Source organism: Gavialis gangeticus, unplaced genomic scaffold (assembly GCF_001723915.1).
Source record: "Gavialis gangeticus isolate Ggan-Ray unplaced genomic scaffold, GavGan_comp1, whole genome shotgun sequence".
Lineage (NCBI taxonomy): Eukaryota > Metazoa > Chordata > Crocodylia > Gavialidae > Gavialis > Gavialis gangeticus.
Genome location: NW_017729001.1, coordinates 15,889,980 through 15,914,233, shown reverse-complemented (window position 1 = coordinate 15,914,233; position 24,254 = coordinate 15,889,980). Strand labels below are relative to the sequence as shown.

The 24,254-nt window shown below is 40.5% G+C and overlaps 2 protein-coding genes across 6 annotated transcripts in view; one reads left to right on the top strand and one right to left on the bottom strand.

Annotated features, from left to right (window-relative positions):
* YDJC (YdjC homolog (bacterial)) overlaps positions 1-9,386 on the top strand; it is a 44,404-nt gene extending 35,018 nt beyond the window's left edge. For both annotated transcript variants that reach the window (XM_019506941.1, XM_019506940.1), the window contains exons 5-6: positions 1,518-1,695; positions 4,895-9,386. In XM_019506941.1, coding sequence (XP_019362486.1) covers positions 1,518-1,695; positions 4,895-5,243 — 527 coding nt within the window. In that variant the 3' untranslated portion in view covers positions 5,244-9,386. The remainder of the gene's footprint in view (positions 1-1,517; positions 1,696-4,894) is intronic.
* The window catches only part of UBE2L3 (ubiquitin conjugating enzyme E2 L3), a 20,254-nt gene continuing 5,277 nt past the window's right edge, over positions 9,278-24,254 (bottom strand). For all 4 annotated transcript variants that reach the window (XM_019506944.1, XM_019506943.1, XM_019506942.1 and 1 more), the window contains 3 exons: positions 21,235-21,330; positions 15,432-15,618; positions 9,278-11,563 (listed from right to left, as the gene is read on the bottom strand). In XM_019506944.1, the coding sequence (XP_019362489.1) occupies positions 11,409-11,563; positions 15,432-15,618; positions 21,235-21,330 (438 nt within the window). In that variant the 3' untranslated portion in view covers positions 9,278-11,408. The remainder of the gene's footprint in view (positions 11,564-15,431; positions 15,619-21,234; positions 21,331-24,254) is intronic.

The following is a 24,254-nucleotide window of genomic DNA, read 5'->3' as shown; positions in this document are numbered from 1 at the left end:
TTTCTGCTGCAGATTTCCCAGATAGGCCAGTGTAATAGAGATTAATAATGCGGCTTGAAGCAGGGTGGGGGGATTTACTGGTCCCCTTCCTACAGAACAACTGCAGACCTGCCTAATAATGCCTGCTTCTAATCAGACACCACCATTAATGTCAGATTTCATTAGAATAGGAAGAGCTTACCAAGTTATGTTTAGAAAAGATGTCACTATGCCCCTCTTTCTCTCACCCCTGCATAGCCAAGATGACTGGAGGCAGGTTATCTACCGCTAGAGTTCAGCAGACAGTAAGTGTCAAACCGTTGGAAGTGCTAACGCCAGAGCTCAGCATGCAGATACTCCCATGTGCTCACATGCACTTCCAATGCTTTGGTCTGACCTGTTCATCCACCCTGGGCTGGTTACTGCAAGTTAGCAGGAAATGGAGGACAGCAGCTGAGGTTTCCATGCCTGCCAGTTTCCCATGGCAACAGTAATGGATCAGCTGTATCTCACTGAATGACACACATGGGCCCACCTGGCAAGGGGCTGCAGAGCTGCTATTTCTAGGGTGTGGAATTCAGAGTCCAGCCTTGGGCCTCCCAGCAAGGCAGAGAGTCACAAGGCCAGGCAGGGGTCATCTTTCATCCAGGCCAGCAGAGATTGCAGGAGAGTGCGTGCTGCATTCTGGACAAATCAGCTCCCTGCAGCTTCAGCATGCCTCAGTGGGGTGGACACCTTTTTAAAGCAAATAGGTGGGACTGATCTGGAAAAGTGCAGCAAGGGCCAGCTTGTGCCAGTGAGGCCATGGAGTATGTGAGGAACAACATCGTCCGACACAAAGAACCTCTGCAGTGGAGCCTGTGCAAGATCACAGGAAATCTGGTGAAGTTTTTTTAACTAAACCACTCCTGACAACACCCCTGCCTTCCACGTCCCTGGCACTTTCCCTCCCTCTGTCTCAGTGGGGAAGTAATTGACAAATGGGGTCATTGAAGCAGAGGTGTGACGTGACTTGGCCAATGTCACGCAGTTGGGCAGTGGTAGACCCCAAACTTCTGGGCCTGGACTTGCTTCATCAAGACCACAGCAGCCCCCTGACCTATTGTGTTTGGGGATTTCTTTTTAAAACAGTGTATGGAATCTGCTGGCTTGGTGAGCTAGAAAAACACACCATGCTCTGAGCAACCCTAGAGGCTCAGCTCTGAGTATTAGTCTCTTAGCCCTTGGTCCAGAAGGCCTTGGTTGAGCCACAGACACCATGTGATTTTTTTCTCAAGAGGCAGTGACTTCTACAGACTTTGAGGGAGTAGTAGATCAGGTTCCCTGGACACCACATTTTGATGGAAGGGGCTGTACAGTGAAATTCATGGGACTCCCTCACGCATGAGGAAAGCAGGTTCAGGGGAAAAAGAGGCCACAGGGGATGGTATTTTTGAGTGGGAAGAAAAAGACCCCTACAAGTTACTTACTTAAAGAAGAACCAATCCCCTAGTCACCATATTTCTAATGGCAGATGCTCTCTCTGATTTTTCATGTAGAGGTCAGGCACGTGTTCGCTCAGGTATTAGAAGAATATGGCATCAAGTACACACGTGTGCCGATAGAACCAGGCCTTCACAGCTGTGACTGGATAGAGCCACCACTGATGGATTTTTATCTGGGAGTAGAACAGGATTCCTTTAACACGGTCAATGTGTTTACAAGGCATGGAATAAGGTAAGGCAGATGCACCCCTCCCCTACAAACTGGTTCCTGGTTGTGTCTTTCCAAAGAGATTCAGGATGGCTACTGCACCAGTAGTTTTAGTTTGTAGTTTTGTTTGAAAAGGGGTGGCAGTTCTCATCTGAGAGTTTGCTCCTTTCAGAGCACCAGAGTCTGTTTCTTAGAGGGCCTTTATAATGAAGTTGCATTGGTTTCTTGCATTTAGCACAGCACAGGATGCTGGATTTTTACCAATATGAAGGTTTTAGATGGATGATTTATGTTACAGAAATAATCCTTTTACTTATTGAAGGATTCCAGAAAGGCTCTAAGTATCACTTGAGAGACTTGTTAAGAGACAAGTCTGCATTGTTACTAGAGGAAGAAGAAGATAAGTTTGCACATCAGAGCAAATGATAGTGAACTAATCAGACAATCTGACTAGCATCCTATCTCTGGCATTACTAAAACCAGGCCCTTCAGATACAAGGGCATCCTCCTCACCCTAATAAAGCACTTAAATATGCAGTGTTTTTCCAAGAAGAAATGTTTCCTTCTTGACCCTTGGAGGCAATCTTCATACACAGTGACGCATGAACTTTTATCATTCTTAAAGTCTGTTTGAATTTGTATCCTGTGGGGGTTTTTTTACTAATTTACCATATCTTGGACACCAGTTTTGTTGAGAACTCTTCCCTCCAAGCTGCATTTTGTCATCACCAAAGCAAAGCAGAAACTTGCAGATTGTACTGCAGCAATCTACCCCTCAGGGAGAGGACTAGGGAGGTGGGGAAATCACTTTGGGGTTTACCCAGAAAGTATCCTAAAATAAATCTCTCTCATAATAGACATCAAATTGAGATTAAAGGGAAAGCTGAAGAGGGAGAATCCCTGCCCTCCTCCATTCTCCTTCCATTGCATTGCAGAAGAAGACAGCTGGCATTTTCCTACCTCCGGAGGAGACTTTCGCTAACATTTTTAATCTTCTCTGGATTCAGGGGCACAGGCAGAACAAGAGGCACTGGTTTACTTCCTGAGGACACCATCTTGAATGCAGCACTAGCTTGTCACTGCTGACTTACAACCTCCACAGCACCGCATGGTGGTGGCATGCAGCACTGTAGCCTCCCACTGAGATCAGTGGGAAACCGCGTCACCTCCACTGCCTCTTTTTTTCCTCAGCTGCCCAGAGAAGGCTGAATGGGGCAAATGGTTATAGAACAAATGCACACAGCAGAAAACAGTTACAGAGAATTGGATGGAGAGTGAGTAGCTGAAGCCAAACCAGAGGCTTGTGAAGTGGACCTGTAGTAGGGCCGGCTCTTCAGAGCAGAGTTCCCTTAGTGCAGGTCTGCTCTGGACATGACTTGATAACTGAGGAGATTCTGTTTGTGGGGAAGTAATACTGCACTGTCAATTTATAGTTTCATAGTTTCATAGTTTCTAGGGTCGGAAGGGACCTGAGAAGATCATCTAGTCCGACCCCCTGCCATGGCAGGAAAGAGTACTGGGGTCAAACGACCCCAGCAAGGTGTTCATCTAACCTCTTCTTAAAACCCCCCAGGGTAGGAGCCTGCACCACCTCCCTTGGAAGTTGGTTCCAGACCCTAGCCGCCCTGACCGTGAAATAGCGCCTTCTGATGTCTAACCTAAATCTACCCTCTGCTAGCTTGTGACCGTTGTTCCTGGTCACTCCTGGCTGTGCTCGGGGGAACAGTGACTCCCCCAATGCCTTCTGATCCCCCCTGACCAGTTTGTAACAGGCCACAAGATCCCCCCTCAGCCTTCTCTTGTGGAGGCTGAACAGGTTCAGGTCCCGTAGTCTCTCTTCATAGGGCCTGCCCTGCAGTCCCCTGATCATGCGAGTGGCCCTCCTCTGGACCCTCTCGATGTTGTCCACATCCCTCTTGAAGTGCGGCGCGCAGAACTGGACGCAGTACTCCAACTGTGGCCTGACCAGTGCCGCATAAAGGGGGAGGATCACCTCTCTGGACCTGCTCGAGATGCATCTGTGGATGCATGACAAGGTACGGTTGGCCTTCCTAACTGCCTCCCCACACTGCCGGCCCATGTTCATTTTGGAGTCAATGACGACTCCAAGATCCTTTTCCGCCTCCGTGCTGACAAGAGGGGAGTTCCCCAACCTGTAGGTATGGTACCGGTTGTTCCTCCCCAGGTGCATCACCTTGCACTTGTCTGTGTTGAATTTAATCAGTTCCCAGTTTAATCCGTTCCCAGTTAAACACACATTGATTATTTCTGTCCTGCAAATGCTTCAGTTCTTCCCTGCTTCTACACCATCAGCAGGAAAATAGATGCTGTGCAACAAGGTCCCTGCTCTGTCATACACAAGTGTTGTTCCACTTCTGCCCTCATTTACATCCCTGGTTTACACAGGGACACTTCATGGGAGAATCTGGCCCTGCTGTTGGAACTTAGCAAGTAATTCTACTGAAGATGTATGAGAAGGAATGGGCTCTAGCTCACTTCCTTTGCTGTGTTGGCTCTTCAACAGCAAAAGCCAGTTGTTTTGTCCTTTGGGGAAGCAATTCTGACTCCCTATTAGGTTAAGGAATGGCAAATTTCTGTGCCAAGAGACATGATCAATAGGATGCTTATAGGGAAGCAGTTCTATTTCTGGGAAGGTTTCCATTTTACATAATCACTTTTTGGAGTAAAACCATTAGCACTAACATCAATCTTAGTAATAACCTTCACCTGTTTTGTTGATTGATTCAGTTTTAGTATATTTTTACTGAAAGTTCTATTATTTTGATATATGAGATACCATAGAGGTTCCCAAATTATCTTCATTCCTCCTTCTCCAATTATTAAGTGGGTCTGTAGCCTATGGTTCCTACCCTACAGTTGTACCATACCACATTTATATGTTCAAAATTCAAAGCAGTGGTACAGAAGTTGACTTAATCAGGACTGTCTGCAGGACTGCAAACTGCTGCGCTAAATGATGTTACTCTGTGGATGTTAATAAAATACATCAAAGTTATCCCATTCAATGTAGAGCTTTAGTTTTGATTAAATGTTTATTTCAATGTTTATAATCAAAGAGAGAATTTGAGATAAAGACTGCATTTTTTAATGTCTAATACTACAGCTGAGTTTTATGAAACATTTCAGTCCTGATCCTGGGACATTGTGACACCTTCCTGAGTTCTGTTTATTTGCACTAATTTTTGTATTTTTTCCCTTGCAGATGGCCTGACATTTACATTGGTTTGAGTACCATGGGCAAGAACATGTCTATCAATAATATTCAGTGCGCCATCAATACTGTCCTAACAGCTTTCGCTGCCAAGAAAAACCCATCTGCTGATGCCAAGCCATTTTCACATCAAGATGAACAAAGCAGAACAGTAACAATTGAGCTGATGGTACATCCAGGGTACCCCAGCATCCCTCCTGTTGGAGGTTGTGGAGAAGGACCAGATGATTTTTCACAGTCATGGGAACGCTTGCACGAACTCCAGACTTTAATGAATCCTGAGTTACAAAGCTATTACAAAACAAGAAACATTGAGCTTTGTGCATTTAAAGATCTTTAAGCAAATGAGAACATACAGATACGTTTGTACTTTGCAGACCTGTAGCTGACAGTGTATTTATTAGGAAGCTAGGCTAGTTAACACTGTTTGCATGTACTATCCTTGAAGGATGATGGGGGCTGCAAATGGACTGGCTGCAACATAATTCAGTGAGATCAGGAATGCCTAGACTCTCCAAAACACCTTCTAGCAATATCACAGAGCAGATATCTCTGTCAGCTTTTCAAGCTGCTGCAGCCAGTTTGAAAGCAGTGGATTTCTTTTGTGCACCCAGTTCATTCTATACCAAGATTTGACCTGGAAACCAAATTTCTGCAGCTATTGTGACAAATAGCACAAGCACCATGTCTACACTTCCTGAAAGATTGAGTGAACAAACAGGGATTGGTTACAATAAACAACAAGCCTGGAAAGCAAAAACCTGTGCATGACACTGCTGACCTGAAGTAAAGGCCTGGTAACTTTGACAACTTCAGTTTGTAAAGTACTTACATATATACAGATTGCCCCATTCTCTCTTCTCATAGCATCTGATGAAGTAGGTTGTTGCCTGTGAAAGCTCATGCATCTCTGAACCAGATAGTTCCTGATTTTAGACTGACAGGGCTGTGCACCTTTCTGCATTCTCCTTTCATTCTTTTACTGACACTGCCCAACCCTTTCCAATGCCTTCCATGATTAAAGAGAAGCTTTTTTTCAGACTATTTCTTCCATCAGAGTAAGTAGATTGTTTTATTAGGTTATTGACACCCTCACTTGTACCAAATATAGGTAGAATTACTGTTGCTTCTATTTAAGTTGTCTCTTGGCATTAAGCCTTCAAAAGTAACTTCAGGGATAGCATTGGATAACTTTACATGAACAGCAACTGTTGACTCATCTGCTGTTTCACAGTACTTGTTCTCTGCAGCCGTCCCCATTGAATTTTCATGAGCGATTTGCCAGGATGTCCACTTGCCAAACAGGAGGGGAGTCTGAGGTTTAGAGAAGGGAGAAGTAAAAAACAAAATGAAGGAAAAATTTGTGACAGCTATGCAGGCATTTGAATTTCAACAGCATGTACTACAGTCAAAGTTGCATAGGGATTTTAAAAAATGTAACAAACTACTGGTCTGTGACCTTCTGAACAATACTCCTTTACGTTTTGTATTTTCTATGGTTAGTTTCTGACAGAATTAAATAGTTTAATTCTAGCCTGTTTTACTCAATTGTTCCATGACTTATCAAAAAATGCACTACTTTCAAGTCTGACCATCTTCTTTCCTTTGTAATTACTCAAACATTCCAACAAGGCTTTGATATATCAGGAAATTTTAACCATTTGGAAAATAATCTGTAGAAAAAACAAAGTTTACAAGTGTTTGCTCAGACTATGGCTGCACACATTTGGCTCTGAAAAGGCAAACTTTGGCTTCTGCTAACGCACTGGAAACGTCTAATAACTATGGAAAAATATGGAATACTAACTTTTATATATTAAGCAAGTCTCAGATCGTTTCATGATATTTTTGCCAACGCTCTGCCAATACCACAGGTGTACAGTTTTCTGCCCCTGATTCTAATTACAGTCCCAAATACAGCAACGATGACCATAACGGTTGACACAAATTAACAAAAGGAACTAATTTGTAGACTATGATTTCTCCAACTTAACTTTATGGTAAAAGACTAGGCTTTCCTTTGGGCAGTAAAGTTTACAGGGTGTTCATTGCAATAAAGCTGCATAAAAGAATAGGATTGGAGGACTGCAGCTGTCAATAAGTGCAGGCCAGGTGGTAAAGCACTGTTAGAAGTTTGAGCACCACCTAGGGGTGGTGATATTTTTCATATGCAGTAACATCCCTGAAGGCAATGCAGATTATCTGAGACTGTATCTCCAATTTTATATAACGTGAGCTTGTTTTGCTAAATATTGCTTTTTTCTGTTTAAATGATCACTTATTATTCAAAGCTGTGAAGTTGCTTGATCACAGTTATCAAGACTTGCATTACTTTTTCTACGTATTGTACTTTTATCTGTGTTCGTTTTCTGCTTCCTTTACACTATGACTGAGCACTGTGAAATCTGTGCGACTGTGGCCTTACAGTAATTCAGTTTTAAACTGTGAACATTAGTGTCCATATCTTTTTAATAAACAGGACAAAGCCCAGGCTTTTAAAACCAAATGAGAGTTTAAAGCAGAAGTGGGTAAAATACTGCCCATGGGCTGGATCCAGCCTGTCAGTTGAATTTATCCAACCTGCAGATAGGCAGCACAGGTGGCAGCACTGTCCAAGCCCTGGGCAAGCCACACTCAAGCCTCCACCTCTGCAGCTCTGGCTCTAGCCTCTGCTGGTGCCACAGGGGATGCTGGGCAGAAGCAGCCTGTCTGCCTAGCACCAAAGGCCAGAGCTAGAGCTATCACCCACTAGCAGATGCAGGGGCTCAAGCATGGTTTGCCCAGGGCCTGCCCCGTGGTGCCATTTGGGTGTGTGGGATTGCTTCTGTCCAGCATCCCTTATGGTGGCTGGGAGAAGCAGCTCCTTCAGGCCCTGGGTGAACCGCACTCAATCCCTGGCCTCTGCTGGCAGGTGGTGCCCAAGGCTTGCACGACCAGACTGCAACTCCCAGGGGATGATGGGCAGAAGCAGCCCTGCCCACTTGGCAGTACATGGCACCCCACCTGGCACTGTGTGCTGTGCTCCAATTCTGGTGGCTCCAGCCATTGGGTGGATGGGCAGGGCTGCTTCTCCCCAGGAGCTCTCAGGGCCTGAGCATGTCTTGTCCATTCCCTGCCCGCAGGGGATGGACTCTGGCTGTGGTCCTTCATGCTGGCACAGCCTGCTCTGCCATCAGTGGAAGCCACAGGGTCAGGGGTTGGGTGTGCACGTGTGCCAGGAGCCCTGATGGTGAGGCAGGACAATGTGGAGACCCATAGCCAGGCTCCATACCCCACCCCTCTAGCTGCAAACGTGGTTGGCAGGTGCTAGCTCTGAGCACTGGAAGAGGGGGAAGGGGCAGGTGGACTGGGGAGGGTGCGCATGTATGTGCATACGCGGCCCTCAACAGCTCACCAAAGCTCCCTAAGTGGCCCTCCAGCCCAAGTAATTGCCCACCCCTGGTTTGGAAACATAAGTAAAGAACTACTTTGAGATAATTTAAGTACAGAAACTGCCTTAGCTGAACTACATTTATGTACTAAGGAAATAAAGTGAACTCTTAAGAGCAATATAATTTGATATTAAAGACACATGCAAAACCACCAACTATGAACTTCACTTTTAGAAAGTTTCTTTACAAACTCAGTCTCTGGAAATAAACCATGCCACAAAGCCTTTGAGAGCATTTTTATTAAGGGTAGCAGAATGGAATTGCAGAAAGCCTGTACCAATACTCTTGGGCATATAGCTTCACTAGCACGTTGTAATTTTGGGTCTTAAACTGCATGTTTAGAATGCAACTTGGCTTTGGGAACCAGACAGGACAACAGTTTGAATTCCTGAGTTAACACAGGAAAGTCTTAGTACTTTTCATTTTTCTATTCATACTTCCCATACAGTACATTGGTATTTGGTCTGCATCTTTTCCAAAGAGGGTCATCTATAAGTAAAAGCTACCATTAGTGTCACACATCTTATGGTTTAGACACTGGACTATGAAGATAGCAAGAAGAGAAATGAGGTTGATATTTTTCTTCCACTTGACCCCTAAACATTAGATTCAAATGAATGGCATGACATTGCTATAGGCTGATGTAACTTTGAACTGCAGCTCCTGGAAGTCCCCAAACTCCTCAGTTCCCTTTCAGTGATATCTAAGTGGCACTGATTCACATAAATGCAGCATTTAACCTGAGAGGTTTACAATCAGAAGGTATATTCACTACCATGTACAAACAAGGGTGACAAACAAGTGCTATAGTTTTTATAAATATAAAAGGAAAAGTTAGGGAATGGCAAATTTCCATGCCAACAGATGTGATCAATAGGAGAAACAGAACAGTGGCTCATTTAGGTATCTGATGCAGAAGTTACACACACTTCAGTTTGACAGATAATTTGGCAATTTTTTTATTATGAATGTGAGTGAGCGTGAATGAAACAAAATCAGTAGCAACTATCTGCAAATGAAGACACAAAGATGTGAAAAATTTGGTAATAGTGCTCTCACCAAGCCTGAAAACACTCAGGAAATGCAAGTTTCTGTAAATAAGGTGAACGTGGTTTAACTTTATTTATCTGCCAAAGAATCTGTCTAAGAACACTTAAACGTAGCTCCCTAACTTATAAAAAAAAAAAGTTTATCAGAGGCCCTGGGCTGTCATTCTTTATGCTAAACCTTAAAGCAGAGCAAAATAGGGTGGGTAGAAGAGAAAGGAAATATACAAGAAACAAAACTGCTTCTTTAACACACACTTGCCCTGAAACATTGCAAAGGCAGAGGCTATACTACTGCTGATTGTAGGAGTACCAACTATCCAGGTGTGAAAGGATTTACTAATGCAACTACCTGCACATCAAAACAGTACGTACTCCTAAGTGCCTAAGGATTTCTGCAGATAAATCTGCTTGTTCAACAACACAACAATTCTCACGGTTGGGAAGAGAAGGCAGTTTGATTGTATGGCAGTTTGACTGTACAGCTATGATCACGTTTTAGATCTAGGGGGAAAAGGCAGTTAAAAGAAAAGCAATTGGAAATAGTATTAAGAACAGTCCTGAACAGCAAGAGCTGCCTTTTGCATTGGGAAAGGTTCCATGCCTTCGAAAGAAAAGTCTATTTTTTGTCCAAATAAATTAGGATGATGGGATGATATTTTAAATACTCATTAAATCATCTAACTCAAGTGTGGTATATTATTTCTTACAGATATTCATGGACAGTACTAGTGAAATGTATTCTGCTTATTACAGTTTATTGCTTAATGCTATTCTCATACCATTTTTAATAAAAAGAATCATACAATAATTGGGGGAGGGGATGTCATTCTATAAAATACAAATGGTTCAGAGATGTATCCTGTGGCATCTCTAAGCCAATGATGGTGGATGTCAAGGAGGGTATGACAGAGGACAGATCACTCCAGATATACCCTGTTCATATCCTCTCCCTCTAAAGCATCCACTCCTGCTACAGGAGACAGGATACAGGGCTAGATGGACCACTGGTCTGACCCAATATGGCACTTATGTTCTTAATACATTTTGATGGAAAAATGTACTCAAATGACTAGCAATGGTGTCAAATTTAACTTTTAATTTCAAAATTAACCATTCCAAAAAGTATTTATTTTTAACTCAAAAACAGTTTATTTGGTACCTCTTGGTCCCCACGTTCTGAAACTCTTCTAAACTGGTTGCAATGTTGTTCTGTGCAATTTTTTTTCCTAGCTAGTCTGCATAGATATTAAGAAGAAAAGTGAAAGAACTTCATAATCACATTCCACTATTCGTTTGCTACAGGTACTTTCTTTGTCAAAGTTTTCCAAAAGCAGGACATAAGCCATATTTTAATTCAATCACGCACACAAAAACTTGGGTTTCCCCGTTTAATAAACATTATTGTGGTAACATCAGCCAGATTTACATAATACCTGGGCTATAGTTCTGATTGTTTTCTGGGGGCTGGTTTGTGTTTTGTTTATTATGTTACAAACTGAAGTTAAGGGGAACTTGCAACCAAGTTCCACAAAGCACAGTGCAACATTTAAACAGAAAAGTAAACAGAACTGCCAAACATTCAACCATTTTCTGCCAGGACAGGGATATTTTTTCTAAGACATCAGTGTTGGGAAAGAAAACCAAATGAAGAAGTAAATGAACTCAAGATAATGGGAACTGCAAGGAAAAGTAAGAGACGACAGCCACAACCGTAAGGGCAGGATATAAGTCTAAGATATTTTTGATAAATTCTGACAAGAAAAAGAAACAGCATACTTTAAAGTATATTGAAGCAGTGATTTTTAAACAAAGAAAGCAGAACTAGAACATCTTAAATTTTTAATCCTTTCTTTACAGGTTACCTACACCACTTTTGATTAAGAAAACTGTAGAAAGTTAGTAACAGCCACAAGTTAACACCGAAAGGTGGCACTTGTCAATTTTCCATAGAGTCCTGCTTTGCGGGGTCTGAAATGCACTGCTCCGGATCTTCTATCATACGTTGCTGACATCAACTGTCAGATTTTAGTCCACTGGTCGCTTCTCACCATATTTCTTTGTAAACTCTTCAGCATTCTTACAGAATTTTTTACGGTCCTTAGAGTATTCTTCAGCTAGGTCAGCCCGAAGAGGATGCTCGGGCTGTGGGTCATTCACCAGTGCTATGAGGGACTGGATTACTGTCAAAAGAAGTACAATGGTGTCAATGACTTGGACATTTAAGTTTAAAAAAGGCAAAGTGAGAGAGCAACACACCAAAAGTAAGAGTTTAAATTGTGTTTAAGAATGTAAATCTTTCTTAAGACACAGTGATAACCATCTTTGGCACTGCACACAGCTCAAAGTTTTAGTCTGGTAGTGAACTAACGATTCATCCTAGGAAGGAAAAACTGAAGATGCACATTAGGAAATGAACAGTCAAGTTTAATGCAGATCAAACAGCGCTACCAGTTTTCTGCCTCTGTAACTGGTACACCATTGAAGAGAGATCCCGTGCCCACTGATAGAAAAAACTAAATTACTACAAACATGCTGGTCTGAAATGAATCTAGTAACCTGGATACTTTCTTGCTTCCTTTATAAATTGCCAACACTCCTCATTATTCCGGTAGGCAACATCAAATACCTCTGCTAAAGAAGATATATTGAGCGAACAGCTTCAGAGTGGTTCTCATCCCAATATTTGTGACTAAGTTTAGGTCTTTTACAGAAGATTTAAAAAAAATCCTAGTCAGGGTCTTTCAGTGAAACTGTTCATCTTAAATCACATTAAAATGAAATTGTATTTAGCATTCAAGAAACAGACTTGGCTTAGAACAATGAAATCTAATGTTATGTTTTTCTTTACATCTCTCTGGTCATTAGAAGCTGGGTTAGTAGCCAAGGCAAAATTCCTGTCCTGTACTACATTAAGTACATTATTAAAAGATACCCTTTTTCTGGTTGTGTGTATATCTGTGATAATCAACAGAAAGAAAAGTAGATCATGCTTTCAAATTCCCTATTTAAGCCACATTTGTGTACCTCAAATAATGAACAGCATAGCTCTCACACCTTCAAAGGGAACTATTCCAAAACTTTTTTAAGCTCACGTTCCCCCTTCCCCCCCAAGTCAGCTGCCATACACGAAATGGAGGGGCTCACTAGAATATTTATAAAAATCATTTAAAGAAAGTTTCCTTCCCTCCATACAGCAGTTGGCTGATTTCCACAGGTTTTCTTTGTTTAAAGTGGGAGTAAGGAGACCCTGATAGTGCCAATGCTAATCTAATCCTGCTACTACTCTGTAGAAAATGGACAGAAATCGATTTTGTAGAAGCAGAATTTCAAAGTCCGGGATGCTAAAATACTTCAGGTAAGAGCCCAGTGCTGTACGCAACTGCATTTTGGTTACAGGATTTTTTGATGTGTGACATAACTAGCCTGAATTCTAGTTTATGAAAACATATCAGATATCACGATAAAAAATAAAAGTGAAAAAGGGACCAACAGATGTGTTACATGATTTTAAGTGTTTGGTTATGCTACATTTCCTATAATTATCTCTTCAAAAGTGCAAAATATTAATATTTAAACAGCTGATATTTTAATTCGGCATTAGGTAGGGACAAAAGTGTGCAGGAGCTTTCATAAATAGGACTAAGATAAAAAAAGCAAGTGGTTTGACCTTTGGTTTCAGACAGTCTGAGTGTCAGATACTTGCAAGAGAATACATGAAGTAGGACCAACAACAGCAGACTAAGATCACTCTATTTTTTTTAAACAGTCATTACCAAAAGGGAATGTAAATACAAGAGTGAATTAAATGCAGGTTTCTAGGATTAGGGGCCAAGATTTCTTTTTTGTTTGTTTGTAAAGTGTCTTTTTTGTTTGTATGTATAATAAACTGTCTTACAAAAATGATTTTGCTAAGTTCTGTGCTATTATTTAAACTACTGAAGCTAGTTTCAGACATTCAAATGACTGAAATAGGTCATCTCCCATGGTAAATCTGATGCTGAAGTCTCAACTGCACTGCAGGAACAACTGTTACATCACAGCTGTCTCTGCTATGATAACAATACAGCTTGCTTTTGCAGTAAAGACAAGTCCTGCATTTTAACCACATCTCCCAAATATGCTCCAGATTCCCAACATGGCTGGAGCATGGTTCAAAGAACTTGACCCTATGAGAAGATAATGTGCTTGTAACTAAGTTTTCAGGTGTTAAAACTGGCTCCGAATCAGGCTACAAAATAATACTCTCATGCAAGAATGTTGCCTTTCTGCAGTCTTTGCACAGCCCAGCTTTAAACTTGCTCAGTATTTCCCTATGCTTCTTACTCCCTTTGGCTCTGAAACAGGCTTTCTGCAGACAAGTACTGGGCTCTGCTGACTCCAGAATCATCTATGTCATTTCACACTGGACCAGAGGGTTGCTAAAAAGCAATGTCAGGTGCTTCTTCTAGTCAGAACAGCATACTGCATCCATATTATTCCCCATGCTTATCAAATGGGAGTGAGGAACATAAGCTCAAGACCAACACATGCCAAGAAGATAACCTGTCACTCTACTGTTAGGTTGGAGGATGACCTCATTTTCTTACCTTAAACTAGAGTTGCTTAAACAAACTACCAGAGGAATGCAGTGTTGACATTGGCCGACTTCCCAATTGACTTGAGCCTAGCACTTCTGAGAGCTGTCCTCATGTTAATGCTTGCATACTCAGCCAACATCAACACTGTGCTCTGCAGGCCTCCTCACACACAATAAAACGTGCAAAATGAATGACTGAAAAGAAATATTAGTAAGATAATTTGGTGTGCAAGTTTGGCACTTAAAAAGGAAATTCTCATCACAATGCTAATTCAGACAAAATGCATGGCCACAATGCACATTTTTAAGAACAGAATGCTGTTGTAGCTATGTACCGTTTTAATAAATAGCTGAACAAAAAAAAATGTACAGCACAGCTTCTGAGACTTAGGTATTAAAAAACCTTCAATTTTTTTTAATTTGGTGGAGTTGGATCATAAAATGATCCAATAATTATACACCTCTTGAACAGGTAAAAACATTTCCCTAAATTGTTCTTTGGGCTAAGTTCAAGCACACTTTCTGTAGGTTATGAACACAGAAGTGGAAAGGGGAAGTTGAAATTCATATGCAATCTTAACAATAGTATGTGTTACTGCCAGGACAGTTCAAAGCACAAAAATGAAAGTAGAAGGCTGGAAGAAAGTACATTTATGGTCACAGACACATATGCAAGCTTTGTCTCCTACAGAAAAAATGTCTTTAGTCACAAATACTTTTAGAGCAGAAAGGACCATTACAAATTTGAATTTTCAATATTAAAAGCATACCACACAAAACCCAAAGTGCCCTAACAATAATTACTCTTACAACAGCCACCTAGCAACATGAAGTAACAGCCAACATTATCAAACAGAGATACAGTCTCAGCTTAATAATTTATGGAAACAAAGGCCTTCCACCCTAACTTGCTCCTCAAAGAACATTATCAGATACTACTCCTTAAAATGTTTCGAGTTTTATCTAAGAGACCTCCACATGGGAAGCCCTATAGTACTAAATTTATCCATCTTCTAAGGATTAAGAGCCAAGCCAAGCCAAGTAATCTTCGCTAGAGTGAGAAGTAGTAAGTTCTCTGATGTCTAGGCATTTTAAATCCGATGTTCTGATCACTAAATCAAGCCTCCAGGATGAAAGCATTACACTACACACAGCCTTAAGGCCTGCTGTTATCTGTGCAGACCTTTTCTTTTAAAAATTATACTGAAAACCTCAAAACTGTACCAGTGCAGTAAAATACATGTAATTTCTGTCTACCAAGGACACTGGCCTAAGTTAATGAGTTCAACAGAATTGTTTTGATATTCTGAACTGAAGATCCAGAAGAACTCTTTAACAGGAGTGAGAGAGTAGTCCATTGCGCAAAAGCAAACCTACACAGGAACAGTAGCACTTACACAATAAAGTCAAGCTTTTATTGATCTATAATAGAAACACAATTTCTTAAGTTCCTCCTACACACTGAGCCTTACCTTGGTCAGTTTTGGTTGCTGGCTTCCAGTTTTCAGCACTAATTACTGGCAGACAAACCTGCCCCTTTTCATCAATGTTCGGGTGATAGATCTTTGTTTTAAATGTAATCTTAGGAGGTTTGAATGGATACTCTGCTGGAAAGTTGATTTCAATTCTGAAGGCTCCCTTATCATATGGAGGATTGTCCTGCAATGAGAATGTGGAATGTACGGATCAGACACATCAGAAGAGATACAGTTTAAGAGACCATGTGCTACAGACTTCCATCTTTCAAATGGTCCCTACTTAAGACACACTTTTTTGGTTTAATCTAGTTCATTTATGTGCCAGATGCCATCAAAATCACAATATTCTTTTGCAGAGGGTCCAACAGAGTTCTGACACTATTTGAGTGGTGGAGGCAGCCTTCTACTCCATGGTACTCCAGATTTCTCAAATCCTACCTTGCAAAATTTGCTGACAACCTATTTCAAAACAAAGTTTTTCAAGTCTTTTCTGAGCTACCAATTTTCTTCCTTGTCTTCTGTTTCTCCCTCTAATCCTATTTATTTCATGTGTCTCAGTATGGTGGAACAGAAGGAAAAGCAATTTGACTTGTCAGATTTCCCTATATGTTCTGAGAGAGTCTTTTTGCTTTAGCTGACTGCATAAAAATTTGCTGAGTGCTCACTTGTACTAAAGATAGATATTCACTGCATCTGCTGATGAGAACACTCTGAATTTGTATGCAGTTTTGGGTACCTCTTATCAGATCATTTTTGAAGGAGTATGGCAAGAAGGCTATGAAGTAGACAGAATGATTCTTCATTGCCCTGTTCAGTTTCAGCATGGTCAGAGTCTGATAACAAGTGCTGCTAAAGACCCCGTACTCCTAGTTTAAAAAGTTTTTCAATTATTTTATAAGAAATCCTGAATAAAATCAGCTATTTCAAACTTTCAAAGTTTAGCAAAATTTAACTTTTGGACCACAAGCAATAATTATGGCATGATGATTGCTCAGGATGTTGAAGATGGGGAGAAACAGTTGCTAAAAGCAAATTTTCAAGTATAATTTAACTCCCTTGCCTAACAACCCATTTCTTTCAACTAAACCCATTTTATGAGCTAAAAACAAGTTATCTAATATTAGTAACTTTAGGAAGAGAACAACGTTCTGCAGGTAGATGAAGATGGCATTAAGCATAATCAGGAAAGATTCCATACCGCACCTCTAAGAGACAGCACAGAAGTTACAATCCAGGGGAGGGATGGTTATGATGGTACCAGATCTTACACTGACCTGGCATAATTTAGCTAGCTGTGGAATCCTGTGTTTCAGCAACCTCCACAAACTGCCTTACAGGCTTGTAGAGTAGTTGGAATCTCTGCCCTGCCTCTTGTGTCCAAGTCTTGGCTCTGGTCAATCTGCAAGCAGGGCTTCCAAGGTAGTGCCACAGCTGTTTCACAGTATTCATGTGCAGGATATTGGCCCTTGGCCAGATTCAGGGTTTTAGAACCACTCTATCCGCTTTATGGAACATGAAGGAACCAGGAGGTGGGATAAGGGTTTTACTTATGAAGCTCAACTAAAGGTTGCACGTTAAGGGCTGCTCATGATTTTAAAAGGATCTGTGTAAACACCGCTTAGTTTCAGTCATTCCTGTTACTTACAGCATATGTAATTCTAAAGAATAAGGCAGATTCAATGTATTGCATACCAATAAATTACTTTTACAAGGGCACATGGAACCTAGGATAGTTGCTCTTACATGGCAGTCAGTGAAAATACATACATAAAGCATTGTAGGTTCAGTGACATCCATACATTTCTTTAGGTACAGTATATGAACTCATCTTATTCCAGTAAGTTATAACTGGACGGCAATTAAGGAAAAAAAAGATGACAAATCTATGTGCAGGCAGATACTTCAAAGATAAGAAGCTGTCTCTGACTTGCTTCTCAGCTCAGTGACTGTTTATTCATGTAACAACATTCTTTTAATGGACAAAACACCCTTTATACCCAGAAGGCCAAGCCACTTTTGGAACCACATCCTCCACAAAAACCTTCTATGAGCATCACACAATCTCACTTAGTAAGCTGTCTACTCCACATGCCTTCCTAATACACAATTGTACATCAACCATCATAGTTTTAAAATCTTGGGGAGAGGCTGGCCAATACAGATTAATTGTAAAAACTGACGATCACTAGTTAACTAAGCCTAGTCAATACATTATAATTTCCTGTTTGAGTTTGAAAACATCCTGAAACAAATACCCCCAATATTTCAAAAACAAAAACCCCTTCCATCTGTAGCCAGCTTATGTCCACCAACTTGTATCTTTAAAAAAAAAATCTAATTCAGCATGATAGCTGTATTTTAGACCATTCTATATCAGTTAAGGAAAGGCAAATGTTATCAATTATGTCCACCTTCAAATTAATGACCCAATTTTTTTTTTACATGCATAAAAAAAACCTCTTTAGATCTTTAATAGCTAGATGTAGGCAGATTTAGAAACAAGTGCAGATTTAGGGACAAAACACTGATTTTAAAATCACTTCCTCTTAACCAAGCCAACATACAATTTCTAGGCTGTGCTTTTTCTGCAAAAGCCCACAACAAAAATTGAAAATCATTTATAGCTCAGTGCAGTGATGGTTTTGGTGCGTATGATGGGACCTTGCAAGAGGAATGAACATAAAGCTTAAGAATTAAGAAGCAAACACCATGCTTAACATAGATAACAAAATATAGTGTTAAGGCAATACAGGTAATATTTAAGAGCACAAACAGTTTGGGGTTTTTTCCTGTTTTGTCAGGAAGTTGATCACCACAAATATTTTCTTTACAACGAAAAGCATTTTATTGGCATTTTCACTGGTTTGGAATATTACAGTAAACTGCTATAAACAAGAACCATGAATTCCAGTGGTTTATAAAATATGTCGCCAAGTAAAAATCTCTTTCCTTAAATTCCAGTGTAACAGCCTACTCACTTCATTCATGAGAGAAGTCTTATTAAGTCTAAAAGATTGCTTCGATGAGTAAGGGGTGGAGAGAGAGTTAACTGTAAATCTTTTGTTCCACAGTACTTAAAATCCAAAGGATCAGCAAGTATTTTGTTGCAGCATGAATGATCTAAGTTAAGGAGCAGCCTTCAGTTAGCAACACAGAAGCACTACAGAGCTGAGGTTCAAAGTCTCTGATATAAAAATGCAGATTATATTGCTCTCTATGTTTTCTGTAGTGGCCAGCGAAGAGAGCATTGACATCCTTCGTTGCCTCAGACGTCACTTGTTGTTCATGAAGGAATTTAATACAAGACATGGCAGATGAAAACACCCAATATAAAGGTGAAAATCCAAATTCCTTCAACCAGATAAGCTTATAAACTCAACTCCTCCCTTACCTTTCCTAACAAGTCCCCCTCTATTTGACCAATACAGTAGTAGCTTACTTTACAGCTGCCTAGTAACATTTCTCTAAAAAAATAAAATAAAGTTAGGACCCAAGATTCTTAAACTGGATGCTAAAGTTTGGCACCTAAATCCTTATACCTGTATGTAAATAAGTGGTTTAACTTTCAGAAGTATTGAGGTTTTCCAAAAGTCTGTAGAGTTTAATTTTAAACAACCCAATTCTAAAAAGTCCTGCCCTTCATTTTTTAATTGTTTAATTTAAAATAATTCCTCTAAACAGACCAATAGTGAGAAGAGATTTTAAAAAGGCCTATCAAACAGCAGTTGTGTTTCCCACATACACTCCACATATTTCTATTCTTTTATTTCCTTATTACTGGGCACATCTACCTGAGATGCTTCATGTGCAGAAGACTCATTTTACTCTGCGTTAGTGCAGCGAGCAAAGTCCATGCTAACGCACTCATGTACAGCAGATTTAGTCTAACGCGCAGCAGCGTCACTAAAAGACCATTCATCTGTACTAATGCGCAATGGGCACATTTACACATTGCCCTATGGCGACATAATGATGTGCTATGTCACCATATGGTGCGCTACAGTGACATAACGATCACATGGGTCTACACATGATCACCTGCTACCTTGTCGTAGCAGCTCGCCCCCCGCTTATAATGTGCCACTAGGGTGACATAGAGGGGAATCTAAGCATGCACTGCCTATACTGTGTTGTGCTTTACTGCTACCAAAAGGTATAATTTCCTTACTAGGGACTCAAATTACTATTATATTACTACAGCCCACCCCATTCTTAAGACGTATGAATTTGGGCCTATCTTAGAATAGCATCAGACCTAGACTAGCAAAGCCATTATTAAAAGCACAGTTTTAAAACAGTTCCTGTTAATATGGTTTATACAAATGTCTGGCTATAATGGTAGAAGCATACCGACTTAATATACTTATTACAAAGTAACAATGGCCAGAGAAAACAGGTCTAAATCAACATAGCATGCATTATTTTTAACTCTTTAATGGATTCAATAACATAATCAAGTTGTTAGTTGGGACACTACCTTAGAGCTCTTGTATCTTGTATAGTACAGCCGTTTTAAAAACACTTCCCTCTTTTTCTGTTACAGTAACGCAGGAATTAAAACTACTTACACGATGGTAATCTTTAAGGTGGGATAAAGTGGAAAAATAAGATGTTTTTATCTTTAGGTACAAGCCAAGTGAGTATTAAGCAATTTAACTGCTACAAATCACTTCGCATTTGTTTTACTGTCCATACAGCTTTAAAAGGAAAAAAAAACAACAACCCTCATTTAAAACGTTTTATGCCTTTGAAAACAAGTAACGGGTTTGAGTAATATTTACAAAAGCACTCATGCGTCTCTGGAAAAAAAAAATGAAGCGGATGTCAGCTTTTTTGAAAGTATTACCCTTTAACTCCCTCCAGCCCCAATTGCAGAATCTATACATCCAAATTGTCTTCTAAATTTAATTAGAGAAATGTACCTGTAAATAGGAATACCAAAACAAAGGATCCATAACATAGTTTTTTAGTAGCAGGATAGCATATTAGCTATACACTTTCATTTATTTTTAGAGAAAATTCTTGTTTAAAAACCCATTGTAACATTGGGACAACAACACACCAGTATTTGGTTACTGCAATGTTTAGATAAATGATTTAATAACTAAGTTAACAAAAATCAGGGTAATTTATTTAAGATGCAAAGCCTCAATACATTAGAAAAAATGCTGAACAACATAACAATGTATTAAGGCTGCAATGCTGTTTGTGTAGAGTCAGTAGAAAGGCCAAACTGAAAAAGTTGCTAGAGAAAAACTTGAAAAATTATGTGGCAGCCCTCACAGCAGTCTTGGAATCAACTCTCATGTATCTTTGGATTTACTTTCACATCACAGATCTGAGGAGGGAGAGTAGTATTATATTTAAAAACAGTATGGCAGAAATAAAATATAAGAAAAAGAAAGACTAAACAATGTGCCCAAGAGTAAAGAGAAAGTTTGTGATACAGCTATTACTAAATCCAGAATCCCTGCATTCTACTTCAGGAAGTGAGGGACCAAACCAGGCTTCCTTTTCAGAGGCTTTTAAAATGTCCATATAAAATCTATAGAGTAAACAACTGGCAGCTGTTGTCTGCGCAACCATGGTTTGGGTCTTCTTTTCTTCCACTACAAGAGATATAACCACAGTGTGAAATTTTTAATTCATCAAAGCAATCACAGCCTGTTTGTCAAGCCGCAACTATTACATAATGGCCATCTAAAGCACAGATTTGTAAGAGGTCTTTTCCAATGGAAGTCATCCCCAGATGCACAAGGTCCAGCAGGGTATCATATATAAAGCATTTTATACTCACAGGAACAATAAGCCCTTGCCAAGTCAATAAATTAGCTTCATCAACCTGGATATTACGGAAGTTTTTCATCCCACATTTGCGGATTTCTTCAAGCTCCTGAAAAGCAACAAAGCATAAGTGTACATTAATAACAGTAACCAATGGCATATTTATTTTTCAAGAAACTTGGAGGTCGAAGTGAGTTCCTTTAACACTAAATGAGTTTGTGGTTTCAGAAGTGGCAACCCACATAATAAAACCAAATGGGACTTCTGCACCTATAATGAATCAATTATCTAAGCCAAGCAAGCAAACTCTTTACTTATGGAAATAAATAACATTCCATGAGGATACAAAAGAAGATACAAGAGAAGTCAGCTAAATAGCTACTTTGTTATGTTATTATTTTATTTAGACTGATCTGCATGTCTGATACCAAGAAAGCTCATTCTCCTACAATGATTCTGGAACAGGGAATCCTTTGTCAACTTATGGAAGTAAAGCAAGTCTTGGGATTTGTTAACACTGGCAAGATGCACACTGGTTAACTAAAGGTGTTTGGTTTTAAACCTATTTAAACTGGTAAAACCACAATGATTTCAGTCAAAGATGGGCAGATTTCAGTGCAACTTAAATCAGTTATGCTAAATTAAACTCCCATCCAAATTTGCACTAGTTGAACTAAATCAGTTTAAAATCCAACGTCTGCTAAATCAGGGAAAATTCATATAAGCAAGGCTTTATTTTTCATCTCCAGCCTTAATTTAGATTTAGTAAAAACACAACTACACAGATTTTAACAAGATTATAATTTTTGAAGTTGTGTTAACTAAAAAACAATATTTTCTACTCGAAAAGCAATCTTTCTGAATAAATTAAGGGGTTTGTTTATTTTTCAGTGAAAAAGCAGCCAATGGCATATTGACATGCTATTTAAGGACAGCTCCATAGTATGTTATTTTAGATCTAGGAAACAAACATAAAAATGCCCATTTTCCTACAAATAAATTATTTTACCCTTAAGAACATTAACAGATTCCTTTTTTTGAACAACTGGAACAAAAGTGATCTTCTAAACATGGACTCAGAAGATAATCCCTGTGAAACCAAAGGCTACTCTCATTCTCTCAAAGCTGATGCGTGAAAGAGGCTGCATCTATTCTAAGGGCTTCTTAACAACACAGGAATACAGGCATATTACCATGATAAACACTGCTAGTGGTGACACAACTATAGTGACAAATCTAGACTTTGTACCATTACAGTAAAATCACTGACCACAAGCAAAACAGTAAGAGCACAGTTCTACCAATAGAGCAGCTTCTATAGTAGGGTCTTCTGCCATCCCAGTTATGACAGTTAGGGATCACACCTCCTCCCACCCTGACTGATAAGCATAGGAAAAGTCATATGTAAGTAACATGCCCACTAGAACCTTTAAGACAACCAAAATGAACAAAAGGCACAGCTAAGGGGCATGCCCAGAGCACAGGGTTCAATTGTGGTGTCCTTGACTCAGGGTTTACACTTGATATCATCTCCAGAAATGACTGGAGAACCTGGTGCAGCGATTCTTGATGTTCTACTGCCACTAGTTATATCCCAATTTGATCATTACAGAAACAGTTTAATTTGGTCCTACTGACCAGATTCAGACCATGGAGCTTCTCAGACGCTGGACAACCCACCTCTAGTATCAGACACGATACAGCTCCAGAACCCAGGGGGTGAATTCCACTCCTCCTCACCCCCACCCCTTTCTCCTGCTGCTGATATTTGTAACCAATGGCAACCAAAGACCCCAAATTCAGAACAGTCAAGAGGACAAGTGGCAGCAGTGTTTACACTCTAGGTTTTCTGAGCTGCACTGATAAGCTCTGCAGGCTACAGTTTAATTACTCATGGGCTACGTGCAGCCCTCCTTTAGAGCATGGAGCCATAAAGAAGTCCTGAGTCACATTTATAGAGATACACTATAGACCAAGATACTCAGTGGAAGATGACCCTTATTAGCTTATGTTCAGTGAAACTAAGAGTCTAGTACAAAGTTTGACACTTGGTTTTGTATATTTGTATGCTGAATGTACCTTTGGCTTTTGAATACAGAAGACTGATGTTTTTCTGAGGGGCTCAGGAAGGTATGTAATTAATTCAGCTTAGTGCTTTCAGCTGTCACACCGCTGGGTATATAGAACACAAAGCTACCCTTTTTCATGACCACAAATTTAACAATAAACCTCATTCTGAACCAAAAATAACTTTTGGGCATCATAAGCAGGAAAAGTTATAGAGAGAGATTACCCAGTACACATTTAACCAAATTCTAATTAAGGGTGACCAGGACCTCTCTCCCAAAAAAACATGAATGGGGAAATACTTTATTTTAGATGCTGTCTGGTTGTGGCATGTAATTATATAAAATTCATGTCACAGCATCCCCCGCTTCAACTGAATGTAGTGTTGTACACACACAGAGAAATACATGATCCATATTAGGGGTGGGCAAAATATGGCCCGCAGGCTGGATCCAGCCCACAGCTGCCCCCCATGGCACTCCGCATAGGGTCAAGCCCTACCAGCGGCAGCCCGAACCATGCTCTCAGCCGCATTTGTTCTGCGCCTGCTGACTGCACTGCCACTGCCCTGGCTCCAGCCCTGACCAGCTTCCTGGCAGGGCTGCTCCTGCTGCTGCCACCCAGGTACTGCTCAGTTCCTGCTTCCAGCAGCTCCTCCTCCTCCTGCACCATTCTGGGCAGCAGGTAGCATGAGGAAGAGGCAGTAGCCACAGAGGCAGATGCTGGGCACCACACACCCAGCAAGGCAGGGGTAAGCTGCACCTGCGTGGCTCCTACCTCAGCACATGGGGGTCCAGCTCCAGCTCCCAGGTGTTTTCCATCTACTTGGACGCCTGCAGGCATGCATGCTGACTGGGGTCAGGGTGGCACCGTTAGCAGGCATGGGGCCAATGCAGGTGGGAATGTGGTAAAGGGTAACCTGGGCAGGAATGAGCAGGGATGCAGAGCACCATGAGCTGTGGGGGG